The sequence below is a fragment of the Stegastes partitus genome, unplaced genomic scaffold (assembly GCF_000690725.1).
Source record: "Stegastes partitus isolate 25-593 unplaced genomic scaffold, Stegastes_partitus-1.0.2 Scaffold38, whole genome shotgun sequence".
In the NCBI taxonomy this organism is placed as follows: Eukaryota; Metazoa; Chordata; class Actinopteri; family Pomacentridae; genus Stegastes; species Stegastes partitus.
In genome coordinates this window covers 495,600-518,635 of record NW_007577769.1, presented here as the reverse complement: position 1 = coordinate 518,635, position 23,036 = coordinate 495,600, and the positions used below count along the sequence as shown (strand labels likewise).

The 23,036-nt window shown below is 41.0% G+C and overlaps 2 protein-coding genes across 4 annotated transcripts; both read right to left on the bottom strand.

Moving 5' to 3' along the window:
• Positions 1 to 1,611: 1,611 nt before the first annotated feature.
• LOC103373400 (transcription factor MafG) lies at positions 1,612 to 16,409 on the bottom strand. 2 transcript variants are annotated; one of them, XM_008303282.1, is made up of 3 exons: positions 16,322 to 16,409; positions 6,459 to 6,531; positions 1,612 to 6,011 (listed from the first exon to the last, which is right to left on the bottom strand). In XM_008303282.1, exons 2-3 carry the CDS (start codon positions 6,492 to 6,494, stop codon positions 5,559 to 5,561), a joined length of 489 nt encoding a protein of 162 aa, XP_008301504.1. In that variant the 5' UTR covers positions 6,495 to 6,531; positions 16,322 to 16,409; the 3' UTR covers positions 1,612 to 5,558. The 2 variants fall into 2 exon arrangements, with proteins under 2 accessions (XP_008301504.1, XP_008301513.1); XM_008303291.1 differs by lacking the exon at positions 16,322 to 16,409 and adding an exon at positions 15,604 to 15,732.
• Positions 16,410 to 17,169: 760 nt separating this feature from the next.
• On the bottom strand, positions 17,170 to 21,987 carry pycr1a (pyrroline-5-carboxylate reductase 1a). Of its 2 annotated transcripts, none has more exons than XM_008303270.1 (8): positions 21,954 to 21,971; positions 21,614 to 21,685; positions 21,424 to 21,494; positions 21,058 to 21,237; positions 19,328 to 19,549; positions 19,102 to 19,194; positions 17,943 to 18,106; positions 17,170 to 17,598 (listed from the first exon to the last, which is right to left on the bottom strand). In XM_008303270.1, the coding sequence occupies exons 2-8, from the start codon at positions 21,678 to 21,680 to the stop codon at positions 17,430 to 17,432; spliced, it is 966 nt and encodes a 321-aa protein (XP_008301492.1). In that variant the 5' UTR covers positions 21,681 to 21,685; positions 21,954 to 21,971; the 3' UTR covers positions 17,170 to 17,429. The 2 variants fall into 2 exon arrangements, with proteins under 2 accessions (XP_008301492.1, XP_008301484.1); XM_008303262.1 differs by having other exon boundaries at positions 17,171 to 17,598; positions 21,896 to 21,987.
• Positions 21,988 to 23,036: the final 1,049 nt, after the last annotated feature.

Genomic DNA, 23,036 nt, shown 5'->3' with positions numbered 1-23,036 from the left:
CACACCTCTCTGTATTGTGCAACAACATGCCAGCAAAAAAATATAATTAAATCTAATACAATATTAGAGATATAACAGTGCCTCTAAGAAACTGGTTTCAGAATGTACAAGGTCAATATGAGGAGGGCAAAAATAATAACAATAACCTCTGGACAGTGAAAAATAAATTGTGGGTAAAGCAAAGCAATACACGTCTACAGCATATTCCCAATCGCTGAATAGAAATATTTTTGGGATACACTCCATGATTTTATTGCTTCAGTGTGCGAGGTAAAATCAATGATCTTTTCCGCTTGGTAAAGACACTGCACTGTGGGGGAAATCCTTCTAATCCTTCTGTTAAAAGAATGTGGCGTCATCTTGTGGAAAAACCCTGTTAAATCACATAAAGTCTTTTCTCTAAATCTCCAGCAGAGGGAAACCCAAGGCCACATATTGTTAAACAGGTGCACGGCAACTTCCTGGCAAGCAGCTATATTGAATAACCCGGGATCTGTTGCTTTGTCTCTTTGGCTGGCTGGAAGCTTCAGTCAGGACAGGGGTTTTTAAATGACTGCTGGGCTAACACTAACTGTCTGAAAAATTAGTGTGTTTATGGGGATAACATTTTCTGTTGCATCCTTACGAGCACCAACACAACAGCTCTAAGTGATTCAAATAATTGCTGATGTTCACAAAGGGAAATAGAAATCTCGCCTTGTGTAGCATCACTTATACACAGGCATGTCCTGTGCTATTTGCAGAATGGAGCCCCGTGCCAAGCTTTGGCAGGGCAGACGTGGTAAATGAACGGCCTTGCTGATGGGGATGGCAACATTAATTGTACAGCGGGTTGTGGTCTGAGAACTAGGGCAGGCACCTGCTGCAGAAGTGGGTGAAGATGAAGAATGCTGTCCTAGATTGCCCACCAGCTCACCTTAACCCAACCCGCCAAATTAATCAACTCTTCAGAGGCCATCCGGTTGTCTGGGGCACGCATCCAAGGAGAAAGAGGAGCCCGTTTTGCGGTACAGGTCACACAGACCTGTAGAAGCCTCTTCCATTTACGAGAACCAAAGAACAATACCACGCTGCAGTCACGCTGAGGCACTTGGGCTTAGACTTGCCCTGCAGGATGGAGTGGTAAGATGTAGCTTGTCTTCAGCCATCTGTCTCTTTGTCTCTGCATGCTCTCTCAGGAGATGTGTTTTGAATGTGCTGGGGTTGAAACGCTGCTGAGGATGCTGATGTTTGATGAGGTGCGCTGAGACAGAGGGGGTTTAGGAGCTCCATAGGGAGCACAGATGACTAACTCACTACTGCTCCTAATCTAGGACAAGCACACCTAGACATCCTTCATGACTCTAATGTTTTACTCGTGTCGGGCCAAAAATATGTCCACTGAGGTTAGCCAAAGTGGGTCGCCCAACGGCTTTTTTTGGATCACAGAAAAAGAAATTGTGCCATCTAAATGATCGCTGTCTTCTAAAACCCACCCTGGACGGCAAAAAGCCTTCCCCGCCAGTTTATTTTTACAAGTATCAAACTGGGTCAATGACGCCACAGAATATGACAAAACCCAATTTCAACAGTGTTTAAAAGCCTCGATTGACAAAGTAGTAACGCGTGAAATCCATTTCCAAAACATTTTATTGGTCTTATAGAAAATAAAGTAAGCTGTATCAACAAACATACAATATATACATCAATAACTTAGACACCTCAGAGAATCACGTTTAAATCCACAGTTGTTACTGTATATATGAATACATAGTACTTATCTACAGATTGCAAAAAGTACAATAATTTAATTTATAAATAGTTACAATTAACTATTGTCTGTTTTCATACAAAGTACTGCAATATTTTATTACAACCCATACAGAAAAATAACAAAACAGATTATTAACTTTGTATTACTCGCTTTAGTCAGATTTGTATACCTTTGAAACACAGACCCACTCCATAGAGTAAGAGGAAAAAACCTGCACAGTCAACCGTTTACAAAGCATAACTTCATGAAAAAAGCCAATGTCTTGAGAGCTATTAAATACAACTGCCATACAAGTGCTGTTATTTATCCTCTCTAACATGTTGCTTGTAAAAACAAACAAACAAACAAAAACAACAACAAAAAAACCATAAACAAAAAAAACAAAAAAACAGCCATAACCGATTAAAAATTAAATCTGCAGAACAAATTACAGTGTTAAGATCAATTTCAAATACACACTCGACGCACGATGAGAACAGAAACGCTGTGGATGGTGCTACAGCAAATGACGAGCATTAATGACTGGTGTAGCAGCAGAGGAACCTCAGTCACACGAACACATACACGCACGCATACACGCACACAGGTATACCAAAGAAAAAAAACAAAACAGATATTGCAAGTGGCCCTTGTGACAGAATGTAATGTAGCATCCACTTAGTGCACAAACATCTATATATTAGCAATATCTTTCAGTCAATATCCAAGTTCAATTCATGGATCAGCTAATTTAAGACCAGAGTAATTGAGTAAGGCTTGAGTGCAACGGTCCCGTGATTCCTTTAAAACACTGTTCACTATTCCATGTTAGCTACTATAAACAAGGGCCAATTGCTCTTTCACGAAATGATGCAAAAAATCTGAGGAAAAATAAAAACACATTTTACAAAAAAAAAACTACAAAACAGCAAGAATTATAAATAACAGACCATAGTAACTTTGACAATATTGATTACTCTTACATCTACTCTTTCACACCTTTCCACTGAGTTGCATATTAAGGGTCACTTTTTCACAATGGTCATTAATACCTACTGTAGCTACATACTATACACCTGTATGTGTGAGAAAGAGAGTCATCATCATCTCGAGAGGAGATTGAGAGATTGGTCAACAGTGCCACTCGAACACCTTAAAGACACTTGACACAAAAAAGATTCACTCCACAAGACTGCCACAGCAATAAGGACGCCAACATCAATACTGGGCTATGTCAAGAGTCAGATATATATTTTCCCACAGTTAACCAGTCAATGCAGATAGCTAAGCATGTTGACAAAGTGAGGATAGGATACTTGCGCACGGACAGCATAAACCAGCACCCAGATCTCTGGCATGGAGTTTTTGCTGAGACGTAGTTTTGAGAGTGACTGTAGATTAACACCTCCCCCGACAATATAAGACGTTCTGACCAGCAGGAGAGTGAGATCTGGATGAAGTGCATTCTGTTAATGTCATTACACAACTACTTTCACCTTGAGGTGTAGAGCTGCTTCAGTGTTAAATTCCTTTTAGAGGACCAGGAGAGTGATGCAACACTTGGCACAGAAGGAGCACTGCTGGCAGCTGTTGTTGATTGTAATTCTACGTGGTCATGCTGTGTCTCTTTCTAAGTGTGGATTGAAGCCCTTTATGACATGCTTATTATTAAAAAAAGAACAAAATAACAGAGCTGCCATCCCTGCCTCTTTGCTTCTCATCTAGAATGGTTTTTCCATTCGTAGCGACCTATTTTGTCCTGAGCAAAACAAGCAGGAGCTTAGTGCATACAAACCCTCAGCCAAACCCTACCGCTTTTTCTGAAGACTAGAGGGTAATTTTACAACAGCGATGTTGTACCTTTTGAAGTTTATTGATGCAATCTTATTGTTATATCCGTGACAAGCTGCGAGGCTTGTCAACAAAATTTGGAGAAAAAAAAACAACAAAAAAACAACACATCCACAGTTAAACTGCAAAACTGTTTTTTTTTTTTTCATTTAGTCTGTCAAAAGATCATTTTTATGGGTTATTCACTCTATCCCTGCAATCTAATTCAGACCAAGTAAGCAGCTGGAATGAATATGATAATTAAGTCTTACCAATAATGAAGTCATTTACTTTCAGGTTACAGGGGGATGTATTTAGAGGGCATCCAGCACCAGGTGCAACCATTATTCAGTATCGCTTGAAGCTTCAAAAGTCTTTTGAAATAATGTTCACTAATGCCATTTCACCAAATTCTGTCTTACATGGCTCAATGTGGTAAACTCTTAATGACAATATGATTTGTAACTAACACCAAGGAAGCGGAGGATATCACAGATGCCAATACGCACAAAGACAATTGACCTTGTTTACACCATCTAGTTTAGCTCTACAGATTTGTTTTAAATAGCACAGCATTGACATCTATACAGTGAACGACACTGCCAACTTGTCACTTACACATCACATCACGCGCTACCCCACAGTACGCGCCTAGTCACTAGAAAAAGCTATCAGACTTCAATAGTAAGCCACTTTCGGTACAATTGCAAAAAAGATGTCACAGGATTTTTTTTTTTTTGAACGTTTTCTTTTTCTGTATTTCTATAAACAATGGAAGGTAATCTACCTAGTAATAAAAACCAAGAACTCAACATTAGACAAAGTTTTCTACACCTTAACAATTCAAACAGTAAAGCTCGTGTAAAGAATTTCTTTTGGAAATATCTGACGGCCCTGTCGACAAGTAATTACAAAAAATGCAATATATATCTTTTAAACAAAAAAACAACATATTTTCTCTATGAGCAAAAATTATGTCTCAAAATGTTTGTGGATTTCACTGTCCCCACAAAAAACGAGGATATTACTGTAATAACATTCAGGTTTTCAGATATTGTAGAAGAATCTTGTCATATTGGAATGGCACTCAGCTCTGGAACAATATCATTTTTTTCTAGTTTCCACTTTAACCATAAATAGGCAAGACCTCTTTGTATTTTCAGTGCATACATATATTATTGCATCTACTAGTCATATTGATAATGACGAGTTCACTGAAGCCTGTCACAGACGCATAAGCAGAAATGAATGCTACGTGTAGGAGCATTATTTTACGCTTATATTCTTGACAGACAACCAACAAAATCACAAATTGGACTAATTTACTAGTTTTGGGTTAGTCAGGTTGTTTTAAAGACATCTGTAGCATTAAGACCAAGAGTTTGTGACTATTTGTCATTTCTCATAATTGAAGTCAGTGCATAATAACAAGCAAAGGGGCTCAGAGTGGAATTTGTGCTGGCTCTTTCTACAGTCTGTATTGCGGAACGGGCGAGGGACAATCTGTATAATTTATTATTTTACTGGTTGTGATCACCTGGGAGACTCTAGAAAAAGCCAATTCTTAGGACGGAAAAGACTTCGGACCTCAGTCTTCAAGAACTAGACATATTAAACAGAGTAGTTGATCTCATCAAAATCAACAAGTAAACAACTGCATTTGATGTCATCCAATAGCCTTGTTGAATATTTGTTGTCAGCATGGTTCACTTGTTTAAATGAAGTGTTTCAGTATCGCCAATTCCACCCTTGTGTAGTAATCAACTGCGATACCCACAATCCTACAATTTAATTGTGTCACCCCCACAAAACCAACAACAGCATGTCTGTTGACAAGTAGATAGTGCTGAGTCATATTGTGAGGGTGAATTTGGGAAGCGTATCGTTAGTGTTAGTGCCAGGAGTAAAACGGAGAACTTACACAGGTCATCCTGCGCCATGTTACAATGCACTGACTAGTTTAGTCTTGAAAATCTTCCTCCTGCCCTCTCTGCTACTACGACCTAGCCTCCGTTTTGGATTTGACGATGGTGATAACGCTGGTGGCAGCTACTTTACCAGGGATGAGGGGCCCTATGACAGAGGCCATAGGTCCCCTTGCTGAGGTGACGGGGTTACGGGCCACAGTCCTGGCAAAGCTCTGGAGTGCTTCATACTTTGAACGTAGGGCGTCCAGCTCCACCTTCATGCTGGCATTCTCTGTGGCCAGCTTGTCCACTTCTTGCTGTAGCTGAGCCTTTTGCTTTTCCAGCTCCTCTTTCTGGGTAACACGCTTCACCCGGCAGCTGGCAGCATAGCCCCGGTTCTTTAGGGTACGCCGCCGCTGCTTCAGCTGCAGGATTTCTTCCTTTGACAGCCCCCGCAAATGCTGGTTCAATTCCCGCACTGACATGGTCACCAGCTCATCATCTGTTAGGCTGGTGCCATTTTCCCCAGGCTCCCGCTTCACCTGCGTATGGGGGATTAGTTAGTGTAATATATAAACATTTAACATTAGCTAACATTAGGGCCACAACTAACAAAAATTTACATTCCATTAATCTGTCGATAATTTTTTTTCCAAATAATCGATTAGTTGCTTGGTCTATAAAATGTCAAAAAATTGTGAAAAATGTTGAGAAGTGTTCCCAAAAGCCCAAGATAACGTCCTTAAATGTCTTGTTTGTCCACTACCCAAAGACATTCATCTTGCTGTCATAGACGAGGAAAGAAACCAGAAAATATCAAAATTTAAGAAGTTGGAATCAAATAATTTAGACTATTTTTCTTTTTAAAATTACTCAAACCAACTCACTGATTATCAAAAATAGTTAATGATTGATTCAATAGTTGACTGCTAATCGAATAATTGTTGCAGCTCTAATTAAAACTGAAAGTCTTTACACAAGCTTTTTACCTTTAAGGCCTTGTTTCCCTTGTTTGTGGTAGTCATGCCACGAAAGCAGCGTCCACCTGTACTGATGGTTGGTCTGTGAAAAGAAAAGTCCCCAACAATATATTAAACAATAGTGTCAGAAAAAGCTTAGAGCCGCTGCCAAAATAAATATTTCTAAAAACTACCAAAGAATGTATTTTCTGGCAAAGGAGCTCAGCATGACTAAGTCCCTCATATACAAAGTAGGTCAAGGACTTCAGGCTTCCTCCTCTGTGATGCCAAGTCTGCCAACAAGTGTAACCTGGACTACTACTTCATCTGTAACTGCAGACAAATAACTTTGTGGTGTACATTCCCACCAACATAGGTCAGGTTAAGCAGGACAAGCGCAGGCAATTTAGTGGGAAGTGCTTTTAAGTTCTCTCACTTGAATTCTGCATTGTACTTCAACAGCGTTGTGGCGAGTCACAAGGATGATGACATTTAATTGGCTGGCAGCAATTCACAACAATTTCTTGGAAAACAAACTCAAGGGAAGTCATGTCTGTCAGCACAGCTTCTCAGAGCAAAGACAGAGCTCAGCCTTTATACTGTACATCTACTCTTAAGTAAGAGACATCCACAAAGGGACACATGGCGGGCTCTCAGCTACTGTACAGCCTATCCAGTCTAGACAGTCACACCTGTCTGGACTTGGCCAGAGTCCAACAATAATCCCTTAAATCAATGAAAAGGGGATGTACTGGAACTACTGCAGAGCCTCAGCTACCGTCCAGAATAACAGGGCTGCACTGCAGTTTATTCTGTCATGTCAGTACTGAGGGAACACCAAGAGAGGCTGTATGGGCGAGAAATCTAGCCTACTGGTGTTAAGACAGACAGAAGGTCGGGTGCCTTCCACCGTGTGAGCTCTGTCACAGGATAAGTACGCACACACAAACACATGAACGCACACAGTTGTGGCCCTGGGTGCTTTACACCACACACAGTAAATGCTGTGTCAGCGACACAGGCACCCACCACAGTCAGCCCAGCCAGCACATTGCCTCGGTAAGCTGATTTACACAGCCCAGCAGTGTGTGTTTGTACTGAGCACATAAACAACAAGCATGTTGGCTCTTACAACTTTTTAAACATCAAAATCGGAAACAAAGCACGCCGAAAAAGAATTCTAAAAAGATGTACTGTCAGTGTGCGCATGAGTTTATAGCTTCCATGGCCATTAGGTTCGTCATCAGGTACGAGTGCAGAGAAGCTCAGCCGAGGAAGAAGAGAAAAACAGATGAGTCGTAGCTTCGAAGTGCACTAAGATGGTCAGGATATTTCCATGGCAACAAAAGGGTGCTACAGGTGGACTGGTCACCTGAGCCAAACAGGGAGAGACAGACGCTTGTTAAAAATGACCTGAATACGACACTATCACACAGGCTGGGGACATAACATGAGGTCAGATTGTGACTTGAATTCTTGATGCTTTCACTTCAAAAAGTCCTCTGGCTCCTCATAAAACAGCAATGTTTCTCAGTGCTGCATATGCCCATTAAAAAAAAAAAAGAAAGAAAAAAAAAAACCCTTCCATGTTCTGCAGAGGACTTTTTAAATGTGATACTTTCATCCCTGATGGGCTGGCTATGAATAGCTGTCTGATAGTAACACCTACCTTTCACTGGCCTTTGTGGTGACTCATTTCCAGTAAGCATTTGGACCACAGATGCAAAACATAATGGGATAATGGTCTGCCTGATGATGCACAGATAATGGACAAATAGACAGGAAAGTACTACACTAATAGCTACTGGGAGGAGAGCAGACAAAAATGCTGCATCTTCCAAATTTCATATTAAGCCTATCATATTCCTCTTGGCTGCCCAGACCCAACATTGTTCAAAAACCAGTTGGAATCTTGAAAATGTAAAGAGATGGCACATTGTCCAGGTTGAGGAGGCGTATTCTGTCACACAGCTGTGTAGGGTAACATGGCAGGCATGGCTTGGCACACTGAAAGCTCACCATATGACACTGTGGAAAGACTGCGCCCAGGCTGCAAGCCTCCAGCACAGGCTGCTGCCAACAGACGGCTACCAATGACAGGGCATGGCAGAACACCACAGACAAGGTCCAATGCACAGCTGCTCCCTTCCACTACCAGGCATGTCATACCTCACAGAGACAAAGAGGCATGCTCACACAACACACAGAGATGCGAAGGAAAAGGAAAGGTACTCCTTTAATTTTCCATAGGAATGACAGGGACATTTTAGACGTGGTTGTAACAGACAGCCCTTGCATTTGACAAATTCACATGAAAACAGTTACAACTGAGAACTGTAGACACCAGTGTCTTTCATTACCTCATATAAATAATTTCAGGTCTTTTGTGTGTGTCTAGCCAAAGGAGCAGGAGGCAAAAACTCACTAGCTTGGAGCACAGGGGCATTGGAGGTAGGGAGCAAGTGCAGGGACACAGACGTCTTTTGTAGATGCTTGCTGAATTTTTATGAATCGCCTGGAAGAACGCTGACAAATCAGAGCTGATTGCTTGTGGAGGAGAGACATCACACCCACAGGAAATAGAAAACGCTGAGTGTGGTCACCCAGAGAAAGGGAATTGTGAGAGACAGACAGAGAAAGAGAGAGAGGGAAAGAAAGGGTGAGATGAAAAGAAAGACAGAGAGAGCAAACAGCCTTGTGTAAAATGCACGGTCAACACATTTAGAGGAGCTTGAGTAGAACAGGTTGAGAGAAAAAAATACTGATCTCAGCAAGGACCAAAACCAAGGTGCCAATTAGGAAGTTGTGAAGTTGAACTAACACAACGAGAGCAACCCAGCCAACCTTCAAACACTGTCTTTGTTCGTCTAAATCTATAGAGGGCAGCTCGCAAAGGTAGGTTGGCTCAGGTTGATACTCAAAAGGGGGGGAAAAAAAAAACTCTGGTGCGATAAATGCTGATGTGACATGATAGGTCCGGCCTTCAGCCCGTGGCATGCTTTAATGATCTCGTCCCCTCCACGGGATCTCTCCAGGGGGGATGCCAAGGATGGACACCATTAGCTAGGGGACTCTTTGTTGAGGGGGAACCGAGGCTACAGCTTCCATGCACTGCGTCTCCCTGATGAATATTTATCACTGTCGTTCACAGCCTAAGGTGGGGGTGGGAGACGGGGCGGGGGTGGGAGGCTGAATAAAGATGCTCAGGAGGTGATTCTTCAAGGATACATCCAAGGCTCTTCCATCAACGACTGTCTCAAAATGGCGGTGGGCCCGGTGGGGGTGGGGGTAGAGGGGGGTGGGGTTGGATTTCTGGTACTGGAGGTGGCACGCATGGTGGTTTGGGGCTGCAGGGAGGGCCAGCTCCACTTGACAGCAGTGTAACAAGATTATCAGGGCCATAAGAGCAAACAAAAACCCCAGCAACCTGCCTTGGAATCCACATTACGACAGCGCCTGCTCGCTGAATACTAAACACGGCTGAGAAGGACTAACAGGGTACAGGGTTTGCTGAGACAGGACAGTGGATTGCATATCACGTAACTAATCACAGGCACACATGTATCCACGCAGAGACGGATTACCAAAACCACACAAGCACATATAAATTTAACTTGTCACGATCAATTCTCGAAAAGAAGCGTCCGAGCACTTGGCACTGGCAGCTTGCTAATGAAGTGAATAAAACTAGACAGTGGAGGTGCATGCTGATGAAAGACTGTTTTCAGGAAAACATAGGCAGCATCCAACAATAGCAACTCAGTTCTGTGAAACTAACAGCTGAATATCATCTCACACCAAACAATACATTTCAAGAATTTTCACTCCAAGAAGACACACGATGTGACTCATTTTGGTCATATGCCCAATTTAAATGTCTTTCCTCTGCTATGACCAGTGCAGACTTGTAAATAAGACTTGGTTCGATGGTTCAAACAACATTCGAGCTTTGGCCAAAATATTAATTGGGCCTTAGTTGATAGAATGTTTAGCACTGTTTTCAGCTCATTGTCGTCACAAAACCTGCAAATCTTGGACATTTAACTTGACACAATAGACGACAGCTAGATGTGAAGTCAGTATGATCACCTATTCAGTTTCCCTGATCAATAATGTATAAGACTTGTAGCCTCTTGCTCTATTGTCAAGGACTTTCCACAGGAAACAGAATGATGATAACCACAAAGATACTGAAAAGTGCATAATTAAAAAAAATAAGCACAAAGAATGAATGAAAAAGAGAAATGTCAGCCTCATCTCATGATTTGGCTCATTAATTTCTACACTGTGCTTATTTGTTGTCTTGTCCATTTGCTCTTTGAGGGTTGAGATGCTTTATGCCGTCAGCCAACATTTTCACTCCGGATAGCATAAACAGCCATTCACAACATTTCATGCCTGATCAGAGCTACTACTTTTAGTCCCTCCCTTCTAATTCAGAGTTGAAAAGATCGCCTAGATCTTCAGATCTAATCATTCCTCTCGTCAGCTGAGCTAAGTCAATTATCAAGCAAGCTGCATGTGCCAGGCGCCATTTAACCGCAAATTAAAAATCAGACCCCTCTGATAGCTTTGGAGGAGACACTGGAAGAGCGGTGTAAACTTGTGTATCGAGAAAACAGTGTGCGAGTGTAAGAGAAAGATACAACGGGAAGAGGGGAGGGAAGCTATTAACTACTAAGTATTCAGAGCGTGAAATAAGAGTGACAAAAAGAGGGAGAGAGAAAATCATTCAGCAGCTTTCAGAGGGAAATGTGATACGCTTGTAGTAGAGGGGAAATACTATGCCAGTACTTTTGACCAGTGGAGGTTCTGAGCAATGCTGAAATAGCAAATAACTACAATTTTATTTATTTAACCCTTTTAAAGGACTGACCCCTAGAATAAAGATTCCTGAATATGACCATTTCTTAAACAACAACAACAACAAAAAACCACTATAATCAATATTGATATAAACTCGTGAGGGAGAAAAAAGCTTTGAAATTGGTAATGTTTTAAAGATTAAACAACCCTTGCTTTGGAATTTTTCTTTTTCCCACATACTGACAATGAAGATTTTTTTTAAAAAAGGGGACTGAATTGCTACCTGCTTTATATAAAAAGCAGTAAAATATTGCATGGATGCTTTTGATTAGCCTCTTGGCTTATTTATTAGCTAATAAACCAGAGCCAGAAGCTTTGGTAGCTGACATGTTTTGAATTTTACAAAGCATTGCATTTTAACTAGGACCAGGGTTAATGTTCTACAATACATTCTAAATTTACCACCACTAAATAGCAACGGAAAAAACAATCATAATAGTGGAATTCACATTTTAAACAGCAAAATGGTAGATGTGTAGACCCACTTCCAACTAAGATCAGACCAGTCTTATACAATTAAGGCAAAAATAGTTTTAGGGTCGCAGTTGTCTACTCATATGTCTGTTTTTTTTGTCTCCTATTTTTGTAAACATTATAAGAAACAAGCAAATACATTTACCAGTATTTTTTCGATGTGAAATCAATTTCAAAAGTGCTTTTGTTTGTGAGACGGTAGATATATATAGTAATATCCTCTGACTTTATGTAGGTCCATGGTAAAAAGGGGAAAAAAAATCACATGCATAAGCTAGTAGGTTATACCATGAAGAAAAGCATGTGGCACATTTATGTCTGGATTTTGCATCCAGTTCATGTCTTTTAAAGTGAAAACATGAATCACTGCCCTCAAGGGATTTTCTCTGTTCTGAAGTCACTGATAATGTGATGCTTATTTAAAGGGACTCAGGTTAGACCAGTTTGCATTAACCAATGTTTCGATACATACAGAATCTATTTCCATACTCAGTAGCTGCCATTTACTCTCAGAGCTGCTCTGTTAGTACAAGCAATAGGACAGGAGAAGAGACTTCATTGGCCTCCACAATATCTGCCTGGAGGACCTGATTAAACAGGAAGAGAATAGCTCTTGATACTTCAGCCTTGCACTGGCAGAGGAAGTAAGGGTTGCAGGCAACCCACACACTTGCAAAATATCTAGAAGCTTTACTACACTGGTTGCATACATATTAAATGCATATTGCACTGACCTAACAACACTACAACACAACCTTTGCAACACACAGGCTAAATAGAGCAGTTCAATATATTCTAATGCATTTAAAGTGAAATAACTCACATCTTTGGTGAGTAGCATTGCACAGCTATGATTTAAGCTGGATCGTCTTCAGTTGAAACACCGCTCTGTAATTAACCCATCAAACAAACAGAGCTTAGAAGCATCACTGCATTAAAAAAAAAAGAAGAAAACAAATGTAGCATCCTAGTTTTCCTGTGGAGAGTCTTAATTCAAATGTAGTCAGTTACCTGAAAATAACAAAGATGCTAGTTTCTATTAATAACACTGCCACAGCTCTGTTCAAATTATGGTGATTGATGATGTCTGCCTAAAGGTTATCTCATGGAGCCTCACTCTCAGGTGATTGACAAAAAAAGTATATGCATATATAAATCTATTATATCACTCAATAATAATTACTCATGTAGCACACACACAAACAGTTTACATCACGATTCAATCTGCAGAGTTCCTTCATTAAACCCTCCTCTCTGTTCTTCACATATTTTAACTTGAACTACAGCTTAGAGTGCTGGGATGGCTACGGACTATGATCACTAGTTTGATTCCCAAAGCATCCACTGTGTCCACAGGTGAGCTGAAACACTCTTTGTCAAGCAAGAGACAGATACAAAACCCCCTGCTTACTTTGCATAGCAGAGAAGAAAAAAAAACGTAAACGTAACAGTCACCAAATAAATAACTAACTGTTGTATTCAGCAGCAGAGACTGACCAATGCAGGTAGTACTAACAGTAGTGTAATGAGCTCTTTTCCAATGTTGTTTATACACAAGGCCCTGCTATCTTTAACCTCCATAGAAAATGTTGTACATATTCAGGCCCCATCATAGTGGAACAGTCTAATTGTATCTCCTAAAACTCTTCAAAACACAAAGAAACTGACCCAGAGTGATTCACGAGTTTCATTTTGAGTTAGCTTCTTAAATGAGTATGGCTACAGTTAAATCACTTCTTCTTAATGTCACTTTACTACTAATGTGTCCCACACACAAATTAGCCAAGATAAAAGTAGGTTACATGAAAAAACAGCAGCCAGTGAACCACTCCATGCTCATTTTCACCATGTTCTGTCCAATATTGGCTTATCTAAATTATGAACAAACAGAGGGCAGTAATGAACATGCCAAGTCTAACTCAAGCTCCAAACAGAAATTCATCAAACATAGTTGCTACTCTGTCTGGATGAAAGTATTACTTTGAGAAGTGGAGCGGGCATATCGCAATGCTAAGCAATCATAATCCGCACTGCACTTGCAAGAGGTTTCATCACCAACATTCCCTCCCTATTGCAAAAAGGGGGAAAAAATATATTGATCTTTTTCTCCTTCCTTCCAGGCATTCCCATTTCCCTGTGCAGCTTAAGCAGCACTTTTGTGGACAAATCCCACATTTGTGTTCCTTTCTGGAGGCTATTAATTGTCCTGAATAGGCGTAACTACTCCCAAGGCACAGCTACGTTGGCCATACAGAGGTGTTGGTGGCCAGACTGTACTCTATGCTATGTAAAGTCTTGCCTTGTGTTTCATCAACCTCACATATCCTCTTCCACCCTCCACCGCCTGCCCATTCTGAGCAACGCCACTGGGTATGAGTTGTGCACTCGCTTCACCTCTATGGTATCCTGCCTTATTTTATCTTCACTACCTCAATGAAAGAGGCGATAAATCTAAAAGCTGATCTCCGCCACTCCCTGCCTTCATCCACACACCATTGCCAGCCCCATCGGGCTCTTATATGGACCATCATCTGTTCTTGTTACCTGCAGAGAAAGGCAGAGATGGGCATTACGCTTTATTGCAAAGCCGAGCTTCTGATGCAGGGCTGGTCTGTCTGCTAAACACACTTCAATGCCCTGCTCGCATGAACAGAGATGATGAAATAAGTTGGATATCTGAGCAAGAATGGGTAACTTCTATCTGTTTAGCCCTGCCTATATGTGTTCAACAGTTTCCAAGGTGACTTTTCAAATTGCACAGAGACTCTCCATGGATAATTCATTACCTGCGCCCTCCATAAGTGTGCACTCTAATAGGCAGCAAATTTCATCATGTCACACACAGGGAAACAAGAGCATCTGCCAACCCAAAATAAGAGAAATCAAGTGTTGCATGGCATTAAATAATGCTGGTAAATCTATAGCATTTAGCATACTGTTTAGCAACAAAGCTAAATGCATTCACATTATTTCATAAATACTCAAAATAAAATAAAATACTTGTTTCTGAGATCAGAAATCGGTTTCAAATACCACCGAAATGAGGTGTTGTTGTGCTTTTTTTGAAAAAACTTCCTATACATCCCATAATTACACGTGACCTAATTTAAACATCCACTCATCACAGGACTATTTTATAACAACACATGCATAATATCTGCTTATCATGCATTTTTAAAATGGATTTGACATCGCAGTTGACACCTAAGCACTTAGTCTAAATGTGCTCGCACCATTTGTTGATGTACATCATGACAGCACTGCAATAAAATGCACATTCTCAGCTGAATGTAGATGAGGCTATTGATAAATGCATGATGGTCATCACTTGATGCTCATGGCTTGATGACTGACTTGCACGAAAGATCAGCACCATTTCGATCCATCCCCCCCTCCCCTAATAACGGCGGCTTGGTGATAAACATCGACCCTTATCCACCGTGCAGACCTTTGTCCGGTGGTGCCATATTTCGGGGTGGATTCTGAGAACGTCTAAATACATCGTTGTGATGATTCAGCATGATAAAAAATACTAATAATAATAACGCTACTTGTTTGGTGGCTCTGGTGATGAAACAATACTGTGGTTAACTGCTTGGCTGTGACATTAAAGCCAAGGACGGCGGGTTTGATCTCCTATTGTTACAATTTAACTAGTGGTTAAATGATTTGTCACTTCAGGTGAAGCAATTCAACACGAAACGCTGGTTTTTTTGGAAGCATTTCGTGGAAGATGCAATCCATGCACGCATAAAAGCTGCACAAAAGGACAACACGGTGCTCTGATTGAACAATCACACTGACAGAAATGTCATGAGAGAATATTGCAACCAACCTGATCTCGCTAAACCGCTGGCTCGGCTCGCGCTTGCTCCTGTTCACAGCGAGGTGATGAAGCAGCAGGTTTGAACAGCGAGACGCGCATGAGTTGACAAACCACCCTGAAGCGCGGTGACACTGGACACAAGACGTCTTGGTAAAACTATCTCTACCGCAAACGCAGCCCGCACAGGTTACACGGTTTTGACATTCCGCGACTCTGTGTCCAACCTCTCAGCGGCTGCTTGTGAGAGTGGCAAACAACTCCCCGCCTACAAAACAAGCAAGTGAGGAAATCCCCGTGCTCAGCCTTCCTACTACACAGTAGCAACACAGCACCGACACGTTTCCTCGAGCTGGATGGAGGGGGGGACCAACCACACGCCAAGTGTCTCACATGAAACCTGAATGACACGTCTATTCACGGCTTGTTAATGTGTACAAAAGATTAGCTGCCATCTCACCATAGTACGAGCCACAACCGTTGTCATCTCGCAGCCACCACCACCAAGCAATTCAAGTGGAAACTTTCAAAATAAACCCCTTCACTTGTGACAACAGGCTTAAACGACAGCTCGAGTAAAGACGGACGCTTTAGTTTGAAAGCCATATCTGACGTAAATCGGGCCAACTTGACGAGAAGCTAGCTATGCTAACCTCGCAAGCTAGCTTGTCAGCGGCGCGGTGGAGGCATGCACACTCAGCATAACAACACCGACTCTGTTTGGACCCACCTGACTTTTAAAAAAATGACGCTCTCTAAAGTTGTAGCCGTCAAAGTCCTCTTACGAAACCCTCATGCGGGAGAGCAAACATTTAGGTGAATTTGGGTTTCGGTGACCGAAGCGGCGGCGGCGGCGGCTCCAAACGCCAGCTCGTGTTCTCCTTGTTGATTCCTTTCTCTTGTATAGAAGCCAGACGTCATTGTGTTTGGTCACGTGTCTTCATTCATGAAAGATTTTCCTCACAAGAAAAAAAACAACATTTTAACCAAAAATACACGCTCTGTTGAAACGCTGCATCTGCTAATAACTGCGAGGTGACCTGAAATCACTTCTGAGGGCATTGGCTGTGTCTCAGTAACTCTTACCGATGCGCATAGGCACAAATAAATCACACGCAAGCAATGTTGTTTTCTAAAAATGTAATAAACGGCTCTGCAAACCATCCTTGCATCATACAATATTGCATTTATAGTATTATTTTTTTTGTTAAAAATCAGTAACAGTTGAAAAATATAATTTTGGTACAATCCAAGTTGTATTGTATACACCTCCAGAAAAAACACTAAGACCTGAGCTGAGTTTACTGCAGGGGTGTCGAACTCCGGTCCTCGAGGGCCGCAATCCTGCAAGTTTTAGATGTTTCCTTCTTCCAACACACCTGATTCAAATGATCAGGATCGTTATCCGGCTTCTGCAGAGCTTGATGATGAGCTGATCATTTGAATCAGGTGTGTTGGAAGAAGGAAACATCTAAAACTTGCAGGATTGCGGCCCTCGAGGACCGGAGTTCGAGACCCCTGGTTTACTGCTTCACTCCACATGACTTCCATCAGAAAACACCAACAGAAATATGTTTTAGAAAGCTATACAGCGCATGAATCATACTACCTATTTGCCTAGTGACGGCAAAAGGGAAATTACAGTTTTCCTATATTCAAATGTCACTCCAAATTTTGTGATTTTCATTTTCTAGAAAGTGCTTGACAGTGTTAGCTTGTGTACTTATAGGTTATTTGCTGGTCGTGGTTTGTTGACAGCTTATACTGCATCACCAGTGATGTAACAAGTCACACTAAAGTTGGCAGTTTCTCTGCCTGACAAAAAAAAAAAAAAAAGATCATTTCTTCTTGTTCCTGGGGTTACTGCTGTTGAAGATGCTGATCCCATGAGATGTGACTCCAACAGCTTCTGCAGTGACTCCTGGCTGCTGGAGCACTTTGTCCAAAGTTGTCTTCTTTATGGCAGCAGGAGAGATCTTCTCTTGGTCAGCCAAACACTGAAGTTCCCTTTCAAAAGAAGGGCAGAAACACAAAGACATTTACAACAAGAGTATGCTACACACACACAGGCGCACACACTCACATACATAATGGAGTGGCATTACATTAATTGTAACAGTAGGTACTTAAGAACCCAAGAAGCGCAAAACCTCATTGCAAAAATATTTGCATATAGCTCCATCTGGTGCCTGATTTATAACCCCCCCCCCCAAAAAAAAGAAAAAACAAACAAACGTATTTTACCCTCTGCCCATTTAAGCAAAACAATTTACCTAAAAGCATTTCTAATGTATGCCAACGGCAGGGAATGTGATTTGTTTGTTTGTCTCACATTTTACTTGTCAACCTACCTCGTCCGAACACAAGAGGCTTCTACAGCATTGATAAGAAGGCTGCGGAAACCGCCGCTCTCCATGACATGTAGGGCATGTATGGTGGCGCCCCCTGGTGAGCACACATTGTCCTTGAGCTGCCCGGGGTGTTGCTCTGAGTCGAGCAACATCCGAGCAGCCCCCTTTGAAGAAACACAAAGGAAGAACCACTAATTATGTCATGTACAGTAGACCCTGTATCTGTATTTTTATTGAAATACTGAAAATCCAGATGGAGTCCAGTACCAGCCAAGATTGGCTGCAGGTCACATCTGGTGGAATAGCATTAGGGTTTATTTATTTGCAGTGACGCAGCACATCAATTAACAATGGAATGAAAATGTGCCAGAGCGTGTCAAGACTGAGACTACTTTTTGTCTGCAGTTGCTTGATAGAATGCTCAAATAGTTCTGTCTGAAATTCTAGACACATTAAAAAAAAAAAAAAAAAAAACACAATACAATACAATAAAAAGCCTTGATTTATACTACTTGGAGCAACAGTAAAACAATGAAACTGAAATAAAAACACACACATAAATATAAAAAATATAAATTTGTCAGACCACCTGTCTAATTTTTTCAGCAGTGTGTGGACCATCCAGCATCATGAAGTGCTTTAATTTGCACTCAGCTCTCGATGTTTTCCCATTTTAATCAGGAATGAGAAATTTCAAACTGAATTCAAATTTGAATCTGAGCCAGCTCACTGGGCTTCTCCAAGAAGTCAGAAATAAATCAAGCATAACATTTAACCACTAAAACTATTTATTTTTTCTGTTCAGGAATGCAAGTAAATAACTATGATTTGACATCTGAATCAAGAAATAATAATGTTGCTTTTCTATTTTTTCTGTTTTTGTAAAACAGTACATTTGAAAATTCATGGATAACAACAACAATTAAATTTGAGCATGAAAAATATCACTTGGGCTGAAGAGCTTCTATGTACTGGTGTATTAATCATTTCAGAGACATAAAAATATATTTTGGTAGTTACCAACGCTGTTAATTTAGGGCAGCTGTGGCATAAACCTTACATTAAGTGGTGGTTTAATACACTTGATAAGCACTGTGTATATATATACATACATACATTCATATATATGTGATACTTGTTTCAAATGCAATGGTCCTACCAGGAGGGCTTGGGCTCCGAGGCGGACTGCCAGTCTCCTCGGCAGGCCCATTTTCACTCCACCGTCAGCAAGGGCATCTACTGCTGTGAACGCCTGCAAGGCCACAACCATCAAAATTATGACGATAGAAAGAGGGCACTAATCCAAAGGACACATTTTTCCCAATTGCTACAGGTAAGTCAGGAATGACAAACACAACAGTCACTGTTAAATGGAAGTGACTCACATAAGCAGGGCCACTGCCACTCAGGCCAGTGACAGCATCAATCAGGTCCTCTTCCACTTCAGTGCAGTAGCCAACGCTGGCCATCAGCTGTTCAAGAAGCTTTCCATCCTCCACCTCAGCATGGGTGCCTGTGGCGTAGACAGTGGCTCCTTCACGCACCACCACTGGAGTGTTAGTCATGCAACGCATTACCTTTGGAGCATTGCGATACTGCTGTAGCTTCTGCAGGGGATAACAATGCACTATTTAATGAAACCATCTTTAGCTTAGAGACTAAATTAAAATGAAACACTCACTAGCATATATCACTATAAAGGACAGGTTGACAGTTTTTTCATGTTTTTGTTACACCAACCATCAAGTGGCTATATAAACACTAAAACAAAACTAGAACAAAATCCATAATCACAATTCTGTACCCAAAAAATGAGGCTTTTTCAATTTTAACCTCTTCCATCCTGGTGGGCCCTCCAGAGTCAGGCTGAATTTGGTATAAATACGCAACTGGCACCATTTTGCAAAAGTTGCCAAGTGTGGCAGCGTTTCTCTGACTAAAATCCATGATGCATTTCTTCTGCTTTATTTCTGTTGCATCAGATTTGGTAGTTGCATTTGAGGTAAGAGGTAACATCAGTGTTTACTGGCTCATTGTTAGAAGACTGTTATTTACTCTCTAGTTTAGGTAAAAACATAAATTATTGAGTTTGGCAAAGCTCACTCTGGCCTGGTGATAATGACAAAAAGACTTTTTTGCATTTCAAAGTTTCACTCAGTGTGTCTTATTCTTGGAGCACAGTGGCGTACATTTCGACCTTAAAGTTTTGCAGTTGTTACTGACTGAACTTTTTTTTTTTTACTTGTTTGTGTATTTGTTTCTTTTTTTGTTCAGGTGAAAATTGCAAAAAATAGAACAGTGCTGAAGGGGTTGTTGTTAATCAAATCATGTCAGTATATGCAAAAGTTATGTACAAAAGTCTTACTCTGTTCCTCCTTCACAGCTAAGCGTGAAAAATAAAAATAAATATGGAGTTCTTATAAGAAAGAAGGTTCATATAAACTTAGCAAGATATTATTGCTTGGAAACATGGCTGTGGATTTTGCGATTTCTTTTGTGGAAATTATGACCAGGATGAACAGCTGAAGAAACCTTTTTAAACATACACATGGGCTTGTAAGTCACGCTTTAGCATCGTCTTGAGAAGACATACTGCATAGCCATGAAATATCATTTGATATTATATAGTTTTTTGTTTGTTTTTTAAGATTCCACAATATATCTTAAAATATTGCCCTTTACTTAGTGTTTCAAATTCAAGCAGTTGACCAATAATGTGTAACATAATATGTAACAACTTGTGACTGTTTTGATGTCATTCATTGATCTTGATAGTGTTGTACTAAACTACAGTTTAAGTAATAATAGGCCATACTGGTTTCAAAGGCAGGGCTATAGCTAAGGGATTCAGTTCTGTTGTAGTTTTAAAGTGAACAAACAATGGATACGTCCACTAGCATTGGTTAATTAATCTGAGACACCGTGTCGCCTACAAAAAAACAAATGTTTTAACTCTGTTCATACACAAATTGTCTAATTCCATATATCATAACAAGGCTGTAACAGTTAGGCCATGGATAGGAAAAAGACCTTCAAGTTCATTTACAATTTGCCAAGTATTGTTGTTACTATTATCATCCATGAACAATCAGTGAAATGCACAGCGACAACCGACCTTCTCTATGGAGCTGATGGTAACACCTGCAGCACAGGACACAATAAGGTGACGGCCTTCAATATCTGGTCCAATCTCGTCAAGCACAAAGGGAATGATGTGGGGCTTCACAGCCAGGAAGAGAACATCACTTCTGCTCACTGTCTCCTTGTTGCTTGTGGTGAAATTCACACCCAGTTTCTGTACAAATGCCATTTGTTCTATTACTTAGACACATGATACATGAATCTCTACATACAAAGAAAACATTGATTTATACCACGAGACATCCCTCCTCACCCCCCCAAAAGTGCAAAGAAAAAAGTCATTCAGAATTACCCTGAATCACAAATCTAGGATTAAAAAGCAGCACAAGCGTCTACCAACCCGTAGTTTCTGTACTGTGGGGAGATCTGTGTCTGGAGAACTGGCTGTGATTCTGTGGGTGGCAATCACACCTTAATGGGGGGAGAAAATGTCCAGAAATGATTCCAGTGTCTGATTGCAATCTACATACATCAAAATACAAGTCAAATCTATTTAGTGCACAAGGTGTAAAGAAAAATTCAGAACTCACCTGCAGCTGAAAAGCCTCTCACAAGAGCGTGGGCCAGCTGGCCTGCTCCTATAAAACCCACACTCATGTTGCCTGTGAATGCACAGAGCTGAAAACATTAACTTCAGCAAAGGGGAAACATTTTTATGTGAGCAATGGCAGGTATCTGCTAACTGGTGAACACTGTGTCCTCACACAGCGGCAGTAAACAAGCTCTTACTTCCTCATTAACCGAAGCAACTGGTATTCTGAATGCCATACTTTTAAACCGCAATATCATTTACAGGAAAAAAAAACACTTACAAATAAACAGAAGAATCGCTACGTTGACGGACCAACTGACCCACAACAACAGATGCACCTGATTTTACAACGCTGTCAACGTGGCCCAGATGTCTCGCGCAAGACTGTACCTGTGGGGACGAATTTGACTGGCAGGGGATCCGGCCAATGAGCTTGCACCTTTGGCCGACATGTGACATGTTTGACCAATCACAGTGGTATTTACGGTAATGTCCGGGCGGGCTCTGTAAAGCCGAAACGCTAGTTGCATCAGTTTGTGCCGCGGGGAAGAGAAACAGGTCGGCATGCTGGTGTTATACCATCATCTACTGGCGAAAAGCTTAAAAAGCAGATCATTTCTGGACGGAGAAAAAGTTGTTTTTTGTATCCCGACCCAGACAGGCTGTATGCGTTGTAGCATAACCTGAGGAAAGCAGCCTGACTGGCGTTTTTTTTTCTCTAAAAGTCTACATTTAGCGACTTCACTTTTTTCATCTTGTTTATTCATGCCAACCTACAGGTACTAACCTGTGTTCACGGTGACTGTATATCTCAAGGCTTAAGAAAGGCTTTTAGGAAACAGCGCTTTTCTAACACTTTACGAATAACTGTGATTGACCAGATGTGCCATACAGGTGGGTGACACGTTAAAGGAAAAACCGGAACCTTTGACCTTTTTTGGTGTTGAGCTGTTGTTCTTTAAAGGCTCACTGCAAATCACCACACAGTTGTGATAAAATATTTCTATGGTGATGGGAGTTGTCTCTTCCTGGATGACAACTCCTTCAACCACAGGGCACGATGGGCCTCTGAACTGTGTGACCGTGAGGCTTTCAACCCATTTAAACACCTATGAAAGATTTTGTTAGACAGCTCTCTCCATCACCAAAACACCAAATGAGGAACTGTGTTGTGGAGGGATGGTGGTCCACCGCTCCAGTAGAATGAAAATCTTCCTTGAATTTCACTTTAGTCTAGAACAAGACCTATCCATGTCTGGGAAACTGGCTGTTTATGTTGGTTTCCTTTTGTTTGTCTGTATGAATGTGTCTATATGTTACTTAAATGATCGATTCATGACACGAACAATTAACACAGTTTTACAAATTTAGATTTGCCTAATCTGGAGTCTTTTCTGTCTCTCAACTGTTGCATTTGGAAC

Excerpts from the sequence above, each read along its gene's own strand:
- LOC103373400 (XM_008303282.1), bottom strand. The coding sequence starts at position 6,494 with ATGACTACCACAAACAAGGGAAACAAGGCCTTAAAG. Across the intron at positions 6,012-6,458 it reads AGGGAAACAAGGCCTTAAAG|GTGAAGCGGGAGCCTGGGGA; the intron begins GTAAAAAGCTTG and ends CCCCATACGCAG.
- pycr1a (XM_008303262.1), bottom strand. The coding sequence starts at position 21,680 with ATGAGTGTGGGTTTTATAGGAGCAGGCCAGCTGGCCCACGCTCTTGTG. Across the intron at positions 21,495-21,613 it reads GAGAGGCTTTTCAGCTGCAG|GTGTGATTGCCACCCACAGA; the intron begins GTGAGTTCTGAA and ends CCCCCCATTAAG. Across the intron at positions 19,550-21,057 it reads CCATCAGCTCCATAGAGAAG|AAGCTACAGCAGTATCGCAA; the intron begins GTCGGTTGTCGC and ends TATCCCCTGCAG.